Source organism: Oncorhynchus masou, chromosome 23, assembly GCF_036934945.1.
Source record: "Oncorhynchus masou masou isolate Uvic2021 chromosome 23, UVic_Omas_1.1, whole genome shotgun sequence".
Taxonomy (NCBI): Eukaryota; Metazoa; Chordata; class Actinopteri; order Salmoniformes; family Salmonidae; genus Oncorhynchus; species Oncorhynchus masou.
The window spans coordinates 29,116,144-29,138,549 of NC_088234.1; the positions used below are offsets into that span (position 1 = coordinate 29,116,144).

A 22,406-nucleotide genomic window follows, 5' to 3' on the forward strand; every position below is an offset into this window, starting at 1 on the left:
CCATGAATGTTTTATGTGTTTCGACCTGTCCCCAAATGAATATAGTTGGTTGAGAGTTCGTTCTGATATTTCAACCTGCATGTTCTGATCGCATCTGGTGTGGATGGACAAAATCAACATGCGCAATATGGCACCGCTTGTGCCCGGTCTAGAAAACATGCAAGGCTGTCCTAATATGGACGCCAAAGACCTAAAACATGGTAGCCTGAATATCAACTGGGCTTATTACTTACCTTTGCTTGTTCTATTGAACCAGTCTTCTCAAAGAGCTTCGAATTCTTTCACATCAAGGTCGCCGAGGGAAATTGGCTAACAACGAAAGGCTATTTCCTGCAGCCTTCATTACAACGTAATTAGCCGTGGCGCTATTAGATTTCCTTCATTTCAATCTATTGAGATCAATATCACTCAGGGCCACATCTAAATGACTGTGATCAGGGTTTTATGTAGCTGAGTGGAAAGTAACAATAACGGGCCTAGTCCCAGTTGTTCTGGTAGACTTCCATGAGTTAGAAAGTAGAAAAAGGGCTTAATTGCTTAACTTAAATCTCTCACGATCCCTTTAAGTATCGAAGCATGGGAAGGAAAACAAAACAAAACGTCTAACTACTGTGCTTGGTTTCTCTTCAGACTTTTTAACCTTTGTTTTGTCTGACAAAATCACAACAGCAGCGCCGTGATGTAATCAGATCACTATATAAAACTTACGTTATGCATTTGTAAGAGTTGAGTCTAGGTGTCGAAGCAAGTGTGTGTGTGTGTGTGTGGCTAAGGCCAGTACAACCATCTGTTCAGACAGTCCTTAACAACTCTGCTGATGTAATTACACCCTGCTAAGAAAATAAGTGAAACCTCCCCACTCAATCAATAAAGAAATGCACTCACACAGATCCCGGATAGCGCAAGGTGAAGAGAACTCTTCTCATCCCACATGAGAGTGTTTAGAAATAGGAAATATAATTGCATTGGAATGGAATTTAAGCCTGTGTAAAGATGAATATAGCTACAAAAGAAATCAATGCTCTATTGGACCAACATGTGAGATGAAAACGGAGCATTCAAATAGCTGTTGACTTAATTTCTTGGGTAATTAGAGAATACATTCAATCTGGCTGTGTAAGAATTCCAATACTGGGCATCGTATCTCGATAGTACAATATGGTAGGAAATGTGTGTTGGATCTGAACTTTCGACAACGATTATGTTTGAGTCCCAACACACACACAGAAAGAGACAATGCTTTATTGGGTAGCAGTGCTGCTCGTCATGTTGTAAATCCTTATTTAAAACAGTGTTAAATGCGGAATGCATCGCTATACTAAGAACAAGCTGATATATATCCAAAGAATTACTTACATGATATCAGTTTAAAGTGTTCATTCATTCACTTACGGTAACAATGGAGAACCTTGTCCAGGACAGACTGACACGGGCAGGTTGGAAGTTTGGTTTTGTGGAAAGAAGCAGGATATACTATTCAGTTTTAACGAAAGCCATTCAGAGGAAGAACTTCATTCAAAGGTACAAAGCAGCCGACAATGGGGGACTCAAACTCGTATTCCTCAGAGGGTATGAGTCATAATACCCAGAAAACCTAGCAGTCAAACAGGTTAATGGTTCCAATTGTTTTTCCACCATTCATTTTTCCCCAAAGGGTATTTTAAAAACACTTCAAATAAGGCCTGTGTTTTGTGTGGGCTTACCCTGGCGTGACGTTTTGACAATGGTGTAAATCTCTCTAGGACAAGGTGATTAGCGGCTAATGTGGCTATCATAAAGAACTACAAAGCCATGATGATCTGGACAAGACTGCCAAATCAAGGCAAAGGTAAAAATCTCTGGATGAACTCTCTAATGTTAGCTAACATTTAGTAATTAATACATTGGCTACATTTCTTTATGTGGACAATTCTGTGAACTGTCTTGTGTGAGTTTTAAAGTGACTCAATACCGGTTAGCAAAGGTGTCAGAGATGACGTGCAGGAGCTTGAAGGGATTTTTAGTTTTGCATGGTTTCCTCTTTGTCGCTAATTAGTATTTTTCAAATACAAGAGTAAATAGAGCCAAATATATTGACAAAAGTCACCTTGTCCAGGAGATATTTACACGGCTATCAACACATCACACCAGGGTAAGCCTACACGAAACCTGAGCCTTATTTGAAGTGTTTCTAAAATCCCCTTTGGGAAAAATTGTATGGCGGGAAAAACACATTTCTCTGTTGATCGCTAGGTTTTATGGGTATTATGACACCTCCACTGTAGGGCTCTTATAGACCCCAAACTACTACATTTAGGACACTCGCCTATAGGATTTCATATTGCCATAAAAAAAAGAAGATATATATGCGTGCTACATAAAAATACACAGAAAAGACATTTGGCAAGAGTGGATCACCTCGATGGAATCAGAAGCATATTTGATATCCTCCTAATGCCCAGCAATTCATTTTTATCCACACTTAATGGACATTCATTTTTGGTCCTTATCTCGGGGGCCATACAGGTTAAAAACATTTAAAAGTTCATATTCTGTTAACTCAAACCCAAATAATGTAGTTGACTTGTCCTATACTCCTATGTAGCCAAAGCATAAATTGTAAAAAAATAAATTAAAAAAAACACTTCAAAAAATTTGTCTCTCAAACAAAATATATATATTCTTTTAAATGCATGTTATTTCCTCAGCGTATGATTGTCATACTCCAGCGGAAGATGAGCTGGCCAATCAGCGATCTATGTTCATCATATTTTTATTTTTTTATGACCGGGTAAAAACGGCCACACCATTCGAACACAGAAAAGCTTATTTTAAACATACTTAATTACTTTTTTTTAATGTAAACTATTTGACTCATATTGTAATTAATCATAGGTCACATTTCATACAAATCTGGAATCACGGGTCAGTTACTTTATGTGCTGTTCTACCTTTGAGAGGACGTTATGGGAGTTTCAATGATATCACATGCAACTTTCTCTCCTTGGTTAAAAAAAAAAGAAACAATAAGAGCATGTTCATTAAGGTCCTCTGTAGTGGACATCAAAACTATGCTCTTCACTTACTGTACTGTTCCATATTTACTATCACCCGCTCATATCCACTACAGTGCACATCAAATAACAAACAATATTTGTTCAAATTATTTTTCTTTGTATCCCCCCCCCCCCTCTCTCTCTCTACAAAACACCCCTTTTTCCATCCCTTTTTTTTACTGGGTCTCAGAAGGATAAAATACAGGCTTGAACATGTCTCATAAAATAGAGTTCACATCTCAGGACGATATATAATATTCACTGTTTCAAACTACATCCAAAGTTACAGAGAGGAAAGGTACAGTGGCCCATGCAACGAAACAGACCATAATAACCACATACCATGCTTTACGCACCACAGTCAAATTACCATAGAACAGTCATTAATATTCAGGTAACAGAAGGGCGGGAAATACGTCAGCATTCAAATAAATATTCCAATTCTGGAGTTTTCCCACAGTCCATTTGGGTCGTTGATATTGTTGCTGTCGAGATCGATCCAAGTGAGATTCCCAATCCAGGGATGCAGTCAACAGTTAGATCGGGAGCTGAAACATTTCATCTCGGACATCGAACACATGGTGTTTGAAATTTCTCTCATACCATTCACTAAAATTAACAAGATGACAAACTACTAAGACAAAAGCAAAGCTTTCTCAGAAAGACGGAAGTCCGGGTGGCATCGAGCCTATACATTCTTTCTTGGCAACAACAGCACCTCTTGTATTTTAGAGAGACATTTAGGTTAGTAATTTAGAATAATGTACAGCGAAATGCACTGAAAACACAACACCACTGAAACTTGGAGGCAATAACATTACACTAACCCAATGACATCTCTACCCTGAAAATACAATTATGTGGATTTTTTTCTATATTCAGTGCTTAAAAATATGTAAGAGATGAAAAAATTGGCCCATATCCAGAATCTAAAATGCAGATTTAACGTAGAAAGATATTCTCGTCAAAAATCACATTCACTTGTTTAAAGGGAGTTGAGATACACAGAGGAAGAAGTATTGAGTGCTTGAAGATTTGCAGTTGCAGTTTTTGTCCACGATGTGACAGCATGTCTGTATCCTGTGTTGGGTTCAGTGCAATTTCTTCTCTCTCTCTGGAAGTCTCACCGGGGTGTTCAGTCAGTGATGTGAAACACACTGAACATTGCAGATAGAAATGAAATGAAGAGCTTACACCAGTCCCTCTTCTACACAACAGACAATCTTATCTGCTCTACATAATGGATTTCTATCCTAGACAGTCTGAACGTTGCATATAGAAATGGAATGAAAAGAGCAGACAATCGTGTCTGTCAAAGAAGAGGGAATCGTGTCTGCTCTATTCATGACATTTCTACATGCAATGTTCAGACTCAGAAATCCATTACGTAGAGGAGATATGATTGTCTGTCATATAGAAGAGGGAATCGTGTCTGTTCTAGATGACAGATTGCACCTTTCTGAACAGACTCCAGCACTAAGGCCGCCATAGTAGGCTATGCTTCTGGCTCACATCTTCTGTTGTTTCCTCCCAGCTGTGTTAGGCTGAATGCAGACTTCTAGGAAAGTAATAAAAAGAGAAGAGTCATTCAATCTGACTACCGGTACTTGAAAACTCCAAATGATTGTTCATTGAAATCACATTAGGCAACTTAAGTCATTGGCTAGTGGGCCGACAAGGTTCGACCATTTTAGTGATTACAGAACAGCTGAAGGTACAGTGCATTTGGAAAGTATTCAGTACCCTTCACTTTTCCCACATTGTTATTTTACAGACTATTTCTAGAAGGAATAAACATTTTAAAAATATTCAATCTACCTCATGAAAAAGTGAAAACAGATTCGATTTTTTTGCAAAGGTATAAAAATAAAAACACCTTACTTACATAAGTTTTCAGACCCTTTGTTATGAGACCTGAAATTGAGCTCAGGTGCATCCTGTTTCCATTGATCATCCTTGAGATGTTTCTACAACTTGATTGGAGTCCACCTGTGGTAAATTCAATTGATTGGACATGATTTGGAAAGGCACACACCTGTCTATATCAGGTCCCACAGTTGGCAGTGCATGTCAGAGCAAAAACCAAGCCATGAGGTTGAAGGAATTGTCCGCAGAGCTCCAATACAGGATTGTGTCGAGGCACAGATCTGGGGAAAGGGTACGAAACAACTTCTGCATCATTGACGGTCACCAAGCACACAGTGCCCTCCATCATTCTTAAATGGAAGAAGTTTGTAATCACCTAGACTCTTCCAAAAGCTGGCCGCCTGGCCAAAACTGAGCAATCGGGGGAGAAGGGCCTTGGTCAGGGAGGTGGCCAAGAACCCGATGGTCACTCTGACAGAGCTCCAGAGTTCCTCTGTGGAGATGGGAGAACCTTCCAGAAGGACAACCATCTCTGCAGAACTCCACTAACCAGGCCTTTATGGTAGAGTGGCCAGACAGAAGTCACTCCTCAGTAAAAAGGCACATGACAGCCCACTTGGAGTTCGGTGCCTTTTTGGCTAAAGGACTCGGACTATGAGAAACAAGATCCTCTGGTCTGATGAAACCAAGATTCAACTCTTTGGCGTTAATGCCAAGTGTCACCTCTGGAGGACACCAGGCACCGCTCATTATCTGGCCAATACTGTCCCTACAGTGATGCATGGTGGTGACAGCATCATGCTGTGGGGATGTTTTTCAGCAGCGGAGCCTGGGAGACTAGTCTGTATCGAGGGAAAGATGAACAGAGCAAAGTACAGAGATCCCTGATGAAAACCTGCTCAAGACCTCAAACTGGGGAGAAGATTCAACTTTCAACAGGACAATGACCCTAAGCACACAGCCAAGACAACGCAGGAGTGGCTTCGGGACAAGTCTCTGAATGTCCTTGAGTGGCCCAGCCAGAGCCCAGACTTGAACCCAATCTGAAAATAGCTGTGCAGCGACACTCCCCATCCAACTTGACAGAGCTTGAGTGGATCTGCACAGAAAAACGGGAGAAACTCCACAAATACAGGTGTGCCAAGCTTGAAGCATCATACCGAAGACTTGAGGCTGTAAAACGCTGCCAAAAAGGTGCTTCGAAAAAGTACTGAGTAAATGAGAGATATTTTTTAAATTAACCCCTTTTTCTCCCCAATTTCGTGGTATCCAAATTGTTCGTAGTTAATGTCGTGTCTCATCGCTAGAACTACCGTACGGGCTCGGGAGAGACGAAGGTCGAGAGCCATGCGTCCTCCGAAACACAACCCAACCAAGCCGCACTGCTTCTTAACAGTGTGCATCCGACCCGGAAGCCAGCCGCACCAATGTGTCAGAGGAAACACCGTACACCTAGCAACCTGGTCAGTGTGCACTGCGACCGGTCCGCCACAGGAGTCGCTAGTGCGAGATGAGACAAGGATATCCCTACCGGCCAAACCCTCCATAACCCAGAAGACGCTAGGCCAATTGTGCGTCGCCCCATGGACCTCCCGGTTGCGGCCGGCTGCGACAGCCTGGGCTCGAACCCAGAGTCTCTGGTGGCACAGCTAGCACTGGAGAGATCTTCTTTTGATAGAAGTCGGAAGTTTACATACACCTTAGCCAAAAACATTGAAACTCAGTTTTCACAATTCCTGACATTTAATCCCAGTAAAAAGGTCAATTTGGATCAACACTTTATTTTAAGAATGTGAAATGTCAGAATAAGAGGAGAGAATGATTTATTTCAGCTTTTGTTTCTTTCATCACATTCCCAGTGGATCAGAAGTTTACATGCACTCAATTAGTATTTGGTAGCATTGCCTTTAAACTGTTCAACTTGGGTCAAACGTTCCGATAGCCTTCCACAAGCTTCCCACAATAAGTTGGGTGAATTTTGGCCCATTCCTCCTGACAGAGCTGGAGTAACAGTTAGGTTTGTAGGCCTCCTTGCTCGCACACGCTTTTTCAGTTCTGCCCACACATTTTCTATATGATTGAGGTCAGATCTTTGTGATGGTCACCCCAATACCTAGACTTTGTTGTCCTTAAGCCATTTTGCCTCAACTTTGGAAGTATGCTTGGGATCACTGTCCATTTGGAAGACCCATTTGCGACCAAGCTTAAACTTCCTGACTGATGTCTTGAGATGTTGCTTCAATATATCCACATAATTTTCCATCCTCATGATGCCATCTATTTTGTAAATTGCACCAGTCCCTCCTGCAGCAAAGCACCTCCACAACATGATGCTGCCACCCCTGTGCTTCCTGTTTGGGATGGTGTTCTTCGGCTGCAAGCCTCCCCCTTTTTCCTCCAAACATAACAATGGTCATTATGGCCAAACAGTTGTATTTTTGTTTCATCAGACCAGAGGACATTTCTCCAAAAAGTACAATCTTTGTCCCCATGTGCAGTTCCAAACCGTAGTGTGGCTTTTTTATGGCGGTTTTGGAGCAGTGGCTTCTTCCTCTCTGAGCAGCCTTTCAGGTTATGTCGATATAGGACTCGTTTTACTGTGGATATAGATACTTTTGTAGCTGTTTCCTCCAGCCTCTTCACAAAGTCCTTTGCTGTTGTTCTGGCATTGATTTGCACTTTTCGCACCAAAGTACTTTCATCTCTAGGAGACAGAGCACGTCTCCTTCCTGAGCAGTATGACGACTGTGTGGTCCCATGGTGTTTATACTTCCGTACTATTGTTTGTACAGATGAACATGGTGCCTTCAGGTGTTTGGAAATTGCTCCCAAGGACGAACCAGACTTGTGGAGATCTACAATTTTTTTCTGAGGTCTTGGCTGGTTTCTTTTGATTTTCCCATGATGTCAAGCAAAGAGACACGGACTTTGAAGGTAGGCCTTGAAATACATCCACAGGTACACCTCCAATTGACTCAAATGATGTCAATTAGCCTATTAGGATCTTCTAAAGCCATGACATCATTACCTGGAATTTTTCAAGCTGTTTAAAGGCACAGTCAACTTAGTGTATGTAAACTTCTGACCCACTGGAAAGGTGATACAGTGAATTATAAGTGAAATAAATCTGTCTGTAAACAGTTTGTTGGAAAAATGACTTGTGCCATGCACAAAGTAGATGTCCTAACCGACTTGCAAAAACTATAGTTTGTTAACAAGAAATTTGTGGAGTGGTTGAAAAACAAGTTTTAATGACTCCAACCAAAGTGCATGTAAACTTCCGATTTTTATATATATATATATATATATATATATATATATATATATATATATATAAAAACATTTGCTAAAATGTTCAAACCTATTTTTGCTTTGTCATTATGGGGTGTGTAGATTTAGGGGGGGATTGAATCCATTTTAGCATAAGGCTGTAACGTAACAAAATGTGGAAAAAGTGAAGGGGTCTGAATACTTTCTGAATACACTGCATACATCACAGGCCAGGCGTATTGGGGTAAGTTAGGGTTAGGGAAGAGGAAACTATGTCCTTCTCACCTGGTTATAGATGGATATCAAACATTCCTTCCTCCACAGCCTCTAGGTCTTCCTCTACAATCACTGAGTGAGAAGGAGGGAGAAAAATATGAATAATGCAGGCAGGCCAATATCCATTACTAATTAATACCCCAAAACAAGACATCAAATTCTATAACCACCTAAAAACAAGAGACCTCCCACTGCTACTACTACAAAGCCCTGAAATGCCAAGAGATGATAGACAAAGTCCCCTCATCCAGCTGGTCCTGAGGCCAAGTTCATTATACACCACCAACCCAACAAAGCCTCAGGACAGCACTCAGAAAATCTGGTCCAACTAAATTATTACCAAACAAAAATAAAATGATATTACCTATTGGGCGAGCATAGCCTTGCTATTTTTTTATTTCACCTTTATTTAACCAGGTAGGCAAGTTGAGAACAAGTTCTCATTTACAATTGCGACCTGGCAATTGCCAATTTACAATTGCGACCTATTGAGAGAGGCTACCATAGGCCGACCTCGCTCAGAGAGCGAGAGAGGAAGAGCGCGAGAGAGAGGAAGAAGGAGAGGAAGAGCAAGAAAAAGAGAGCGGGAGAGGAAGTGTGAGAAAGAGAAAGTGAGAGGGGAAGAGCGAGAGAGGAAGAGCGAGAGGGGAAGACCGCAAGAAAGAGAGGGAGAGAGAAAGAGAGGGGCGAAGAGCGAGCGAGCGGGCGAGAGAAAAGAGCGAGAGGCGGAAAGAGCGAGCGGGCGAGAGAGGAAGAGCGAGCGGGGCGAGAGGGAAGAGAGCGGGCGAGAGAGGAAGGGCGAGAGAGGAAGAGCGAGCGGGCGAGAGGAAGAGCGAGAAAAGAGCGAGCGGGCGAGAGAGGAAGAGCGAGGGCGAGAGAGGAAGAGCGAAAGAGCGAGCGGGCGAGAGAGGAAGGGCAAGCGAGGAAGAGTGAGCGAGCGAGGAAGCGAGAGAGAGAGGAAGAGCGAGCGAGAGAGGAAGGAGCAAGGAAGAGCGAGAGAGAGAAGAGCGAGCGGGCGAGAGAGGAAGAGCGAGAGAGAGAGAGGAAGAGCGAGCGGGCGGAGAGAAAGAGAGCGCGAGAGAAAGAGCGAGAGAGAGGAAGAGCGAGCGGGCGAGAGAGGAAGAGCGAGCGGGCGAGAGAGGAAGAGCGAGCGGGCGAGAGAGGAAGAGCGAGAGAGGAAGAGAGAGAGAGGAAGAGCGAGAGAGGAAGAGAGCGAGCTGGCGAGAGAGGAAGAGCGAGCGGGCGAGAGAGGAGGAAGAGCGAGGAAGAGCGGGGCGAGAGAGGAAGAGCGAGGAAGAGCGAGCGGGCGAGAGAGGAAGAGCGAGAGAGGAAGAGCGAGCGGGCGAGAGAGTGAGGAAGAGCGAGCGGGCGAGAGAGTGAGGAAGAGCGAGCGGGCGAGAGAGTGAGGAAGAGCGAGCGGGCGAGAGAGTGAGGAAGAGCGAGCGGGCGAGAGAGAAAGAGCGAGAGAGAGAGAGGAAGAGCGAGCGGGAGAGAGGAAGAGCGAGCGGGAGAGAGGAAGAGCGAGCGGGAGAGAGGAAGAGCGAGCGAGAGAAGAGCGAGGGGAGAGAGGAAGAGCGAGCGGGAGCGAGAGAGTGAGAGGAAGAGCGAGGAAGAGCGAGCGAGGAGAGCGAGCGGAAGAGGAAGAGCGGGCGAGAGAGCGAGCGGGTGAGGAAGAGCGAGCGGAGGAAGAGAGCGAGGAAGAGCGAGTGAGCGAGAAAGAGCGAGAGAGAGCGAGTGAGGAAGAGCGAAAGCGAGGCAAGAGAGGGCGAGGAAGAGCGAGAGGGCGAGGAAGAGCGAGAGGGCGAGGAAGAGCGAGAGGGCGAGGAAGAGCGAGCGAGCGAGGAAGAGCGAGCGAGCGGGCGAGGAAGAGCGAGCGAGCGAGAGAGGAAGAGCGAGCGAGCGGGCGAGGAAGAGCGAGCGAGCGGGCGAAGAAGCGAGCGAGGAAGAGCGGGGCGAGGAAGAGCGAGCGAGCTGGGAGGAAGAGCGAGCGGGCGAGGAAGAGCGAGCGAGGGGCGAGAAGAGCGAGAGCGGGCGAGGAAGAGCGAGCGAGGGCGAGAAGAAGAGCGAGGGCGAGGAAGAGCGAGCGAGGAAGAGAGAGCGAGGGGTGAGGAAGAGCGAGCGCGAGCGAGGAAGAGCGAGGAGGGCGAGGAGCGAGCGAGGAGAGCGAGGAAGAGCGAGCGAGGAAGCGAGGAAGAGCGAGCGAGAGGAAAAGCGAGCGAGAGAAAGAGCGAGCGAGCGAGCGGGCGAGGAAGAGCGAGCGGGCGAGAGGAAGAGCGAGCGCGAGAGGAAGAGCGAGCGGGCGAGGAAGCGAGAGAAAGAGCGAGCGGGAGAGCGCTCGAGCGAGGAAGAGCGAGCGAGCGAGGAAGAGCGAGCGGCGAGCGAGGAAGAGCGAGCGGGCGAGGAAAGCGAGCGAAGAGAGGAAGAGCGAGCGAGCGAGAGCGAGAGAGAAGAGCGGGCGAGCGAGGAAGAGCGGGAAGAGAGGAAAGAGCGAGGCGAGGAAGAGCGGGCGAGGAAGAGCGAGCGAGGAAGAGCGAGCGGGAGCGAAGGAAGAGCGAGAGAGAGGAAGAGCGAGCGGGAGCGAGAGGAAGAGCGAGCTGGAGCGAAGAGGAAGAGGAAGAGCGAGCGAGGATAGAGAGGAAGAAGAGGAGAGCGAGCGGGCGAGAGAGGAAGAGCGAGCGAGGAAGAGCGAGCGGGAGAGAGAGGAAGAGCGGGAGAGAGAGGAAGAGCGAGAGAGGAAGGGCGAGCGAGAGAAGAGCGAAGAGGAAGCGAGCGGGAGCGAAAGAGCGAGCGAGAGGAAGAGCGAGCGAGCGAGGAAGAGCGAGCGGGCGAGAGAGGAAGAGCGAGCGAGCGAGCGAGAGAGAATAGCGAGCGAAGCGAGCGAGAGAAGAGCGAAGAGCGAGAGAGGAAGAGCGAGCGAGCGAGAGAGGAAGAGCGAGCGAGCGAGAGAGGAAGAAGAGCGAGCGAGCGAGAGAGAAGAGCGAGCGAGCGAGAGAGGAAGAGCGAGCGAGCGAGAGAGGAAGAGCGAGCGAGCGAGAGAGGAAGAGCGAGAGAGGAAGAGCGAGCGAGCGAGAGAGGAAGAGCGAGCGAGCGAGAGAGGAAGAGCGAGCGAGAGGAAGAGCGAGCGAGCTTGAGAGGAAGAGCGAGCGAGCGAGAGGAAGAGCGAGCGAGCGAGCGAGGAAGAAGAGCGAGCGAGAGAGGAAGAGCGAGCGAGAAGAGCGAGCGAGGAAGCGAGCTTGAGAGGAAGAGCGAGCGAGCGAGCTTGAGGAAGAGCGAGCGAGCGAGCGAGAGAGGAAGAGCGAGCGAGCGAGCGAGAGAGGAAGAGCGAGCGAGCGAGAGAGGAAGAGCGAGCGAGCGAGAGAGGAAGAGCGAGAGAGGAAGAGCGAGCGAGGAAGAGCGAGCGAGGAAGAGCGAGCGAGCGAGGAAGAGCGAGCGAGAGGAGAGCGAGCGAGCGAGGAAGAAGAGCGAGGAAGAGCGAGCGAGGAGAGAGGAAGAGCGAGAGAGGAAGAGCGAGAGAGCTTGAGAGGAAGAGCGAGCGAGCTTGAGAGGAAGAGCGAGCGAGCTTGAGAGGAAGAGCGAGCGAGGAAGAGCGAGCTTGAGAGGAAGAGGAAGAGAGCGAGGAGAGCGAAAGAGGAGCAAGAGCGAGGAAGAGCGAGCGAGAGAGGAAGAGAGGAAGAGCGAGAGAGGAAGAGAGGAAGAGCGAGAGAGGAAGAGAGGAAGAGCGAGAGAGGAAGAGAGGAAGAGCGAGAGAGGAAGAGCGAGAGAGGAAGAGCGAGAGAGGAAGAGCGAGCGAGAGAGGAAGAGCGAGAGAGGAAGAGCGAGAGAGGAAGAGCGAGAGAGGAAGAGCGAGAGAGGAAGAGCGAGAGAGGAAGAGCGAGAGAGGAAGAGCGAGAGAGGAAGAGCGAGAGAGGAAGAGCGAGAGAGCGAGCTTGAGAGGAAGGAAGAGCGAGCGAGAGAGGAAGAGCGAGCGAGCGAGAGAGGAAGAGCGAGCGAGAGAGGAAGAGCGAGCGGGAGAGAAGGAAGAGCGAGAGAGGAAGAGCGAGCGGGAGAGGAAGAGCGAGCGAGGAAGAAGCGGCGAAGCGCGAAGAGGAAGAGAGAGAGGAAGAGCGAAGGAAGAAGAGCGAGCGAGCGAGAGGAAGGAAGAAGCGAGCGAGAGAGGAAGCGAAGAGCGAGCTTGAGAGGAGCGAGAGCGAGGAAGGAAGAGCGAGCGAGCGAGCGAGAGAGGAAGGAAGAGCGAGCGAGCGAGAGAGGAAGGAAGAGCGAGCGAGCGAGAGAGGAAGGAAGAGGAAGAGCGAGAGAGGAAAGCGAGCGAGAGAGAGCGAGAGAGAAGAAGCGAGCGAGAGGAAGAGCGAGAGAAGGAAGGAAGAGCGAAGAGCGAGCGAGAGAGGAAGGAAGGAAGGAAGCGAGAGAGGAAGAGCGAGCGAGAGAGGAAGAGCGAGCGAGAGAGGAAGGAAGAGCGAGCGGCGGCGAGAGAGGAAGAGCGAGCGAGAGAGGAAGAGCGAGCGAGAGAGGAAGAGCGAGCGAGAGAGGAAGACGAGCGAGAGACGAAGAGAGGAAGAAGAGCGAGCGGCAAGAGACGAAGAGAGAGGAAGAGACGAAGCGAGCGAGAGAGGAAGAAGAGCGAGCGAGAGAGGAAGAGAGGAAGCGAGAGACGAAGAGCGAGCGGGCGAGAGGAAGAGCGGGCGAGCGAGCGAGAGAAGAGCGAAGAGAGGAAGAGCGGCGAGAAGAAAGAGAAAGTGGCCATGGTTACCTGCTAGACAGGAAGAGCGGCCATTAATAGCACTGCATTCTCGATTAGACAGGAAGCTGAACACAGTGGTATACAGAGGGAAACACAGTGGTATACAGAGGGAATCAACCATTCCAAGCAGTTTAATTGTGCCTGGATGTTTGATTCATCTGCTCCTCCCAAGTTGCAGTGATTTTTGCACAACTATTGGTGGAGACAGTGCAAAGAGAGACACAGACCACATTGAATAGGCAGCATGGCAGAATGACAAAGGAATCATCAAACAAAACTACCCGATCATTTGATCTACATGCTAATCCCACACTGAATTCATGCAAATATGTACAAAAAGCATTTCAGCAGATTTCCTGTGTGTTTTTGTGCCTTAATTTGTGTGAAAAGACACAGAGCGAGTGATTTAATTCACTGGAAAATACTTTTGGGGGCAAACTTCAGAATAATCTTTTGAAAGTTCGAGCAATACACGATGGGCAATGTCAGCAGCAATAAGACAGTCTGACATATACAGTGCAGTATTCAGATCACTGATGTTTTCCACATTGGAAAATGGATTCAATTGTTTTTTTTATCTTCATCAATCTACACACAATACACCATAATGACAAAGCAAAAACAGGTTTAGAAATTTTTGCAAATGTATTAGAAACGAAATGAAATTTACACAAGTATTCAGACCCTTTACACAGTACTTTGTTAAAGCACATTTGGCAGCGATTGCAGCCTCGTGTGTTCTTGGGTATGACGGTACAAGCTTGCCACACCTGTATTTGGGGAGTTTCTCCCATTCTTCTCTGCAGATCCTCTCAAGCTCTGTCAGGTTGGATGGGGAGTGTCGCTGCACAACTATTTTCAGGTCTCTCCAGAGATGTTCGATCAGATTAAAGGCCGGGCTCTGGCTGGGCCCTTCAAGGACAAAGAGACTTGTCCCGAAGCTCTTATGGTAAGAGACCTTTAGATGCCTTTTGGCAATCTCCAAGCGGGCTGTCATGTGCCTATAACTGAGGATTGGCTTCAGTCTGGCCACTCTACCATGGAGGCCTGATTGGTGGAGTGCTGCAGAGATGGTTGTTCTTCTGGAAGGTTCTCTCATGTCCACAGAGGAACTCTGGAGCTCTGTCAGAGTGACCACTGGGTTCATGGTCACCTCCCTGACCAAGGCCTTTCTCCCCCAATTGCTCAGGTGGTGTCTTGGTCGTTCCAAACTTTTTCCATTTAAGAATGATGGAGGCCACTGTCTTCTTGGGGACCTTCAATGCTGCAGAAATGTTTTGGTATCATTCCCCAGACCTGTGCCTCGACACAATCCTGTCTCTGAGCTTAACGGACAATTCCTTTGACCTCATGGCTTGGTTTTTGCTCTGACATGCACTGTCAACTGTGGGACCTTAAATAGACAGGTGACTTCCAAATCATGTCCAATCAATTGAATTTACCACAGGTGGACTCTAATATGCATCTGAGCTCAATTTTGAGTCTCATAGGGTCTGAATACTTATGTAAATAAGGTATGTTTTTTTTTATTTTTATAAATAAAACCAGTTTTCGCTTTGTCATTATGGGGCATTGTTAATTGAATCCATTGTAGAATAAGGCTGTAACGTAACAAAATGTGGGGAAAGTAAAGGGGTCTGAATACTTTCAGAATGCACCGTAACCACTGACTTGAGTTCAGTCTCGCCAATGAGAACCAAGAAGGGCCTTGCTTCGTCCTCCATGACCTAGGAAAGACCTCGATTCTAGGCCGTCGAAAATCCTACATCCATCTCATTCGATAACCGGATGGATCAACAGTGATTCACATTACTGGTAAGTTAACTTATGTAATCGAGACCGCCACAGAGGATTTTCTTCTGAATAACTGGCCAGGGCAATGCACTTTCCATTCAGCGTCAGGGAACTTTGGCGTGGTCACACCTGTAGTGGCTATTTCCATCTGTCATGCCCATTGTTGCTTATCCATCGTTCCCTAGATACATCAATGCAATTACGCCCAACACAATGTTGAAAAACCGAATGCTTCCCACAACTAGATCATATCCCAACACTGCTACCAATGAAGCTTGCACTTTCTTCTGCTTTTACAACAGGGACTCTAACCAGGGCTCACGAGTGGCAAAATGAGCTCTAACGGCCGTTGCCATCAAAAGCCTAGTATTCCTCTGGGCAGATGCAGTAGGCCGACGATTGCTGGCAAATGCCTCGTTACAATAGCTTAAGTATATAACATGACTGACACGACCGTAATAATCATCATGAAACTGGCCTTGGAAGTGCTATAAGTGTAAGCCAACGTAATTCATTATTTTACATGAACCTGTTTAACTGCATTGATATTGCTTAATTGATCATAGTCCAGACTTTTTATAGCTGCAAATCCCATGCAGGTGCACCAGGAGAATTTAAACCAAAACATTTTATTTTTTTGCAGGTCTTTGTTTCCCCACATTTATTGATTAATTAGTTTCCCATCATGAAAATGTATCCCCATTCCCCAATCAGTTTCCTTCATCGATACCACAAAAAACACAGACAAATACAGCTTTTTACTCCAATCTGGCAACCCTCAAAATCTGACATAAATACTTTGGGATACTGGTGCTAAGTGACAACAAGCATAGAAAACAGCATTGGCATTAACTTCTTAAGCCTTTGGGTTCCCCTACAGGAACTCCACCCCCCGTTCAGCTGAAACGGTGGCGCATGGAATGCAAAAATATTCTTAGAAATATTTAACCTCCACACATTAACAAGTCCAATACCTCAAATGAAAGATGAACAAGGTGTTTATCTACCCAGCGTGTCAGATTATTAAAATGTTTTACGGCGAAAACACAGCATATATTTATGTTAGACCACCACCAAAACAAAGAAAAAACGTAGCCATTTTGTACAACAAAAGATAAAATGACAAAAGCAGGATTAAAAAAAAAAAAATTCACTAACCTCTTGAAAATCTTCATCAGATGACAGTCATATGACATGTTACACAGTACATTTATGTTTTGTTCGATAATATGCATTTATCCATAAACCTCGGTTTACATTGACGCCATGTTCAGAAAATTCTCCAAAATGTCCGGAGGAATTATAGAAAGCTACGCCAGATAACAGAAATACTCATCATAAACTTTGACTAAAGATACATCTTCTACATATAATTAAAAAGATACACTGGTTCTTAATGCAACCGCTGTGTCACATTTTTTTTAACGTTACGGAAAAAGCCTAACATTGCAATAATCTGAGACGGCGCTCAGACGTAACGATATTTCTCCGCAATGTTGAAGTCAACAGAAATACAAAATTACAACATAAATATTCCCTTACCTTTGATGATCTTCCATCAGAATGTAGTGCAAGGAGTCCTAGTTCAACAATAAATCATTTTGTTTCATAATGTTCAATTCTAGTGTCCATGTAGCAGCATTTGCCACCACTTTCAGCTCAAATTCCCCAAAAATGACTTCTGGTCCAGTATAACTTTGCATCAAAACTTCCAAATTACATATTACAGGTCGACGAAACTGGTCAAACTAAGTGCAGAATCAATCTTCAGGATGTTATAATCATACAGATCGAATAGCATTCCAACCGGGCCATCCATGTTCATCTGGGGCTGATTGGAACAGACAAAGCACTCGAACGCATACGCGCCTTCAAGCACATGGAAATCTTTTGCGACACTTAGTACTTTCCTTCCCATTAGGTCAAAGTTCACAGCAAATGCTCCATTACACTTTCTACTGAATGAGGACATCTAGTGGAAGACATAGGAAGTGTTTCCAGATCCATAACTTGTTGGAAAGGGAGGGGGCGATGACAAAGTTTCCCCAACTTTCAAGATTTCAAAACTAGTTTGGAAGATTGCCTGCCCTGTGAGTTCTGTTATACTCACAGACATAATTCAAACGGTTTTAGAAACTTCAGAGTGTTTTCTATCCAATATTAATAATAATATGCATATATTAGCAATTTAGGACAGATTTTGATGCAGTTCACTATGGGCACGCAATTCATCCAAAGGGGAAATACTGCCCCCTATCTCTAACAGGAAATAAACGTCAGGCTTCTATTATATCGCAAGTATTTCGGGGACAACCTGGTTGATTAACAATATTGGGATGTTTGTTTTCATATAAATAAATGTGGGACACAAAAACAATGGCACCATTGCCCAAAATGCATTGCTCCAATAACTTAAAAAAAATGTTCATAAGTTCTCCCCCCCCATTTGTTTTGATTTTCCTATGAATTAAGTGGCACAAACGTATATTTTCACACAAATTAAGCCACAGTCTCAATGTCAACAGCAAAGAGACATCTTCGGGATGCTGGCCTTCTAGGCAGAGTTGCAAAGAAAAAGCAATATCTCAGACTGGCCAATAAAAATAAAAGATTAAGATGGGAAAAGGAACAATGACACTGGACAGAGGAACTCTGCCTTGAAGACCAGCATCCCGGCACACATAACACATAACCAGCATGGCTACCACAGCATTCTGCAGCGATACGCCATCCCATCAGGTTTGCGCTTAGTGGCACTGTCAACTGTTTTTCAACAGGACAATAACCTAACACACCTCCAGGCTGTGTAAGGGCTATTTGACCAAGAAAGAGAGTGATGGAGTGCTGCATCAGATGACCTGGCCTCCACAATCACCCAACCTCAACCCAACTGAGATGGTTTGGGATGAGTTGTAGACCACAGAGTGACGGAAAAGCAGCCAACAAGTGTTCAGCATATGTGAGAACTTCTTCAAGACTCTTGAAAAAGCATTCCAGGTGAAGCTGGTTGAGAGAATGCCAACATTGTGCAAAGCTGTTATCAAGGCAAAGAGTAGCTACTTTGAATTATATAAAATATTTACTACATAATTGTAATGTGTGTATATATATATATAAGCGACTAATCGGTGTCAGCCCTAAAACATACTGTACCATTCCATCTCATAACCTTCTGTAAAGACAACCTGGCTGAAGTATGATGCTACCGGTTCTTGAGTGACCACAAATCTGAAGAATCCTGGTGAGATGCGGACATAGTATTAGTAGAACCGGATTGGAGGTTGGAGGTCTCTCACCTGTGTTCTGTAGGCTGGGTGGGCTGTTGGCCGGAGGGGGGAAGCTGTAGGAGCGTGCCTGGAGAGAGGGTGCGTGCTCGTGGCTAATGCTCTTGGTCCGTTTACGACACTCCACCGCCAGACGACCTTGACACGCCTTGTGACAGTTAATTCCACAAGCTGTCCGAGGGAGGGAGACAAAGCGAGAACGAGATGGGGAGAGAGGAGGATGAGAAGGAACCGGGGAAGAATGCCCGGTTTAGACGGGAAGGACGAGAGAGTTGGAGGGAACGAGTGTGAGGTAAAGGAGGGTCGAGAGATCAGGGATGGGGAGGAGAGGGAGGCAAAGTTTAAGAGAGACAGAGGGGTGCAAAAATAAACATTGGGGCAAAGGGAAGAGCGAGTGGTGAGAGGTAGGTGCTCATACACACAGTGCAGATGCACGCACACTGACACACACACACGGCCATGCAGACAGACCTTGACAACAGCTCTGACAATGAAGGACACTCTGGAAGTAGGCAGGAAAGATGGAGCAGGGATGTCCAGGGTGGCAGAGAAGGAGATTCAGAGTAATTCACACACACTCTAACATTCGTGCACACACTCACTCATCGATTTCTAAACACCTCTCACTCTCAGTAAAACGTCCAGATCAGCGAAGGTTAGATTCGATAAATGTCTACAACACCCAGACTGATTCAGACTACACACACACACACACGCCATCTGCGACAAGCCAATTCATTTCAATTATGCGCCGCCATAGTCTCTCCCACTCGGCGACTAGGGCTAACAATGATAATGGAAATGAATGGCTGGGACCTCTCATTGACTTCCACACATCTCATTAAGGCACTCGGCAGAATAGAGCAGACACACTGAGGTTGCATCCCAAACTGCACCCTATTCCCTACGTAGAGCACCACTTTTGACTTGGGCCCATAGGTCTCGGGTCAAAAGTAGTGCACTCCATAGGGAACAGGGTTCCATTTGGGATGCAGCTGAGAGACAGACACAGTCTACTGAGTACAGAGCGTTGTGCAGACAGTTCAGGTGTATGCTACTGTGGGTTGGCGCTAGCGGGAGTGTGACATGTGCATGTGTGTTTGTGCATGTGACCTGTATGTTTCTATAATGTGTCTGCCCTTGAGACAGCTTCTACAAAACAGTGGCGCGACAGAGACCCTCAAACCACAAAGGTGTATTTTATGATCCTGTGTGCTCTGTTCAAGTGTTCTCAAAGGGAGCCCAGTAAGGGGGTAATGTACAGTGGCAAGAAAAAGTATGTGAACCCTTTGGAATTACCTGGATTTCTGCACAAATTGGTCATCAAATTTGATCCGATCTTTATCTAAGTCCCAACAATAGACAAACATAGTGTGCTTAAACTAATAACACAAATTACTGTATTTGTCTTGTCTATGTTGAATACATCATATAAACATTCACAGTGTGGGTTGGAAAAAGTATGTGAACCCCCAAGGCTAATGACTTTTCCAAAAGCTAATTGGAGTCAGGAGTCCGCTAACCTGGAGTCCAATCAATGAGACGAGATTGAAGATGTTGGTTAGAGCTGCCTTGCCATATAAAAAAACACTCACAAAATTTAAGTTTGCTTTTCACAAGAAGCATTGCTTTGAACAAAAGAGATCTCAGAATAACTAAGATCAAGAATTGTTGACTTGCTGAAAGGGTTACAAAAGTATCTCTAAAAGCCTTGATGTTCATCAGTCCGTGGTAAGACAAATTGTCTATAAATGGAGTAAGTTCAGCACTGTTGCTACTCTCCCTAGGAGTGGCCATCCTGCGAAGATGACTGCAAGAGCACAGCGCAGAATGCTCAATGAGGTTAAGAAGCATCCTAGAGTGTCAGCTGAAGACTTACAGAAATCTCTGGAACATGCTAACATCTCTGTTGACGAGTCTACGATACGTTAAACACTAAACAAGAATGGTGTTCATGGGAGGACACCACGGAAGAAGCCACTGCTGTCTAAAAAACAAACATTTCTGCACGTCTGAAGTTTGCAAAAGAGCCCCTGGATGTTCCACAGCGCTACTGGCAACATATTCTGTGGACAGATGAAACTACAGTTGAGTTGTTTGGAAGGAACACACAACACTATGTGAGGAGAAAAAAAAGGCACAGCACACCAACATCAAAACCTCATCCCAACTGTAAGGTCTGGTGGAGGGAGAATCATGGTTTGGGGCTGCTTTGCTGCCTCAGGGCCTGGACAGCTTGCTATCGTCAACAGAAAAATGAACTCAAGTTTATCAAGACATTTTGCAGGAGAATGTTAGGCTATCTGTCTGTCAATTGAAGCTCAATGGAAGTTGAGTGATGCAACAGGACAACGACCAAAAACACAGAAGTAAAATCAACAGAATGGTTTCAACAGAAGAAAATACACCTTCTGGAGTGGCCCAGTCAGAGTCCTGACCTCAACCCGATTGAGGTGCTGTGGCATGACCTCAAGAGAGCGGTTCACACCAGACATCCCATGAATATTGCTGAACTGAAACAGTTTTGTAAAGAGGAATGGTCCAAAATTCCTCCTGACCGTTGTGCAGCTCTGATCCGCAACTACATAAAATGTTTGGTTGAGGTTATTGCTGAGGAGGGTCAACCAGTTATTAAATTCAAGGGTTCACATACCTTTCCCACCCTGCACTGTGAATGTTGACACGGTGTGTTCAATAAAGACATGAAAACGCATAATTGTTTGTGTGTTATTCGTTTAAGTGGACTGTGTTTGTCTATTGTTGTGACCCAGATGAAGATCAGATCAAATTGTAAAACCAATTTATGCAGAAATCCAGGTATTTCCAAAGGGTTCACATACTTTTTCTTGCCACTGTAATGTAGTCTGATGTATTTACCATGGCATCCACGCTGTTGACATGAAGCTCAAAGACCCCTTTGGTTCGAGTGTCGAATCTATCATTTTATTTTATTTCATAGCAATTTGAACTACTCAAGTTAGCTAAATGTATTGATTATCTTACCTTTACACTTGTATCCCTGTTTGTAGAAGCCCCATATCTAGGGAGAAAGAGAGAGAAGTTATTTGTGACTTCTCTTCGTGAAATTCTTGGCACATGGAGACCAAGGCCGGACGTCTAGTGACCGATTAGGGCAGAGTGACAGGGATCAGAGAGAGACGAGGATGACACATGCGGAGAAAAAAAACAGGGACGTGGGGAGAGGGTGCAAGGTAGCAAGAAAGAGGGAAGTAGAGAAAGTGTGAGGTAGAAATAGAACGAGGGACAGGAAGTGGCAGATCGAAAGAGAGCGAGCGTTAGAGGTAGAAAGAGCAAGAATATGAGGAAGAACGATAGGGGGAGGTGCAGGAACAGAGGGAGGTGTGGAGGAGAGACAGAGGGAAGGAGGAGGTGGCGAGATCAAGCAGACGCTAGGAGCCCACCGCGGGGGTACAATGACATGAAAGACCTGTCCAGGAGATCACAGCCACATCAGAGATCTGAGGACCGAGAAAATAACCTGACCCTACACACACACACGGATAGAGCCTCAATGCCACCAAAACACTTACCAGCCATAAGTTCAAAGAGAATTCCTTTTCTTTCAAAAAACTACACCTTTCCTACACCAATAGAGGACTACAAAAACGCTCACCAGTCGCCAAGAACAAAAGACCTCGAGAGAGTCTCTATGGCAAAGTCTCATATCAACAAACATGGCCTAATAGAGAGTTAAACACAAATCTTACAGCTGGCCCCATGTATAGCTTATAGCCCCCAGAGCAGAACAAACACTCGCTCCCTCCCTGGCTGTGTACCAAATAGAACCCAATTCCTATGTAGTGCTCTACTTTTGACCAGGGCCCAGGTAAAATATAGGGAATGGGATACCATGATGGATGCACCCTCCATCTCCCCGCTGGAACGACACAGAGAGCACAGAGACCCATTCACAAGAGCTTTAAGCTCTCGCTCCATTAAGTAGGTGATAAGACGACAGCGGGGGGCTGTCAGAAGAGAGACATTAAAAACAACGTCGGGTAACGAAGTTATGCCTGAGACACCCAGGGCAACTGAACTCCATAAATGGTGCTGGGCAGCTTGTTTTTTTGCTCACCGCGTTCTCTCTGAAAAATTGGAAGCCTAGGTATTATGTTTGACCCG

The 22,406-nt window shown here is 45.8% G+C and overlaps 1 protein-coding gene across 4 annotated transcripts in view; it reads right to left on the reverse strand.

Annotated features, from left to right (window-relative positions):
- Positions 1-2,815: 2,815 nt before the first annotated feature.
- Positions 2,816-22,406, reverse strand: part of LOC135510697 (RAS guanyl-releasing protein 2-like) — an 88,315-nt gene continuing 68,724 nt past the window's right edge. The window contains exons 14-18 of one of the 4 annotated variants that reach the window (XR_010451147.1): positions 21,267-21,303; positions 18,276-18,434; positions 8,457-8,519; positions 4,921-5,024; positions 2,816-4,590 (exon numbers count right to left, since the gene is read on the reverse strand). Coding sequence is in view for 2 of the 4 variants with exons in the window: in XM_064931825.1 (XP_064787897.1) it covers positions 8,461-8,519; positions 18,276-18,434; positions 21,267-21,303 (255 nt within the window). In the remaining 2 variants the exon portion in view is untranslated. Of the gene's footprint in view, positions 4,594-4,920; positions 5,025-8,456; positions 8,520-18,275; positions 18,435-21,266; positions 21,304-22,406 lie in introns of all 4 variants that reach the window. The other 3 variants (XR_010451146.1, XM_064931825.1, XM_064931824.1) reach the window with 3 other exon arrangements.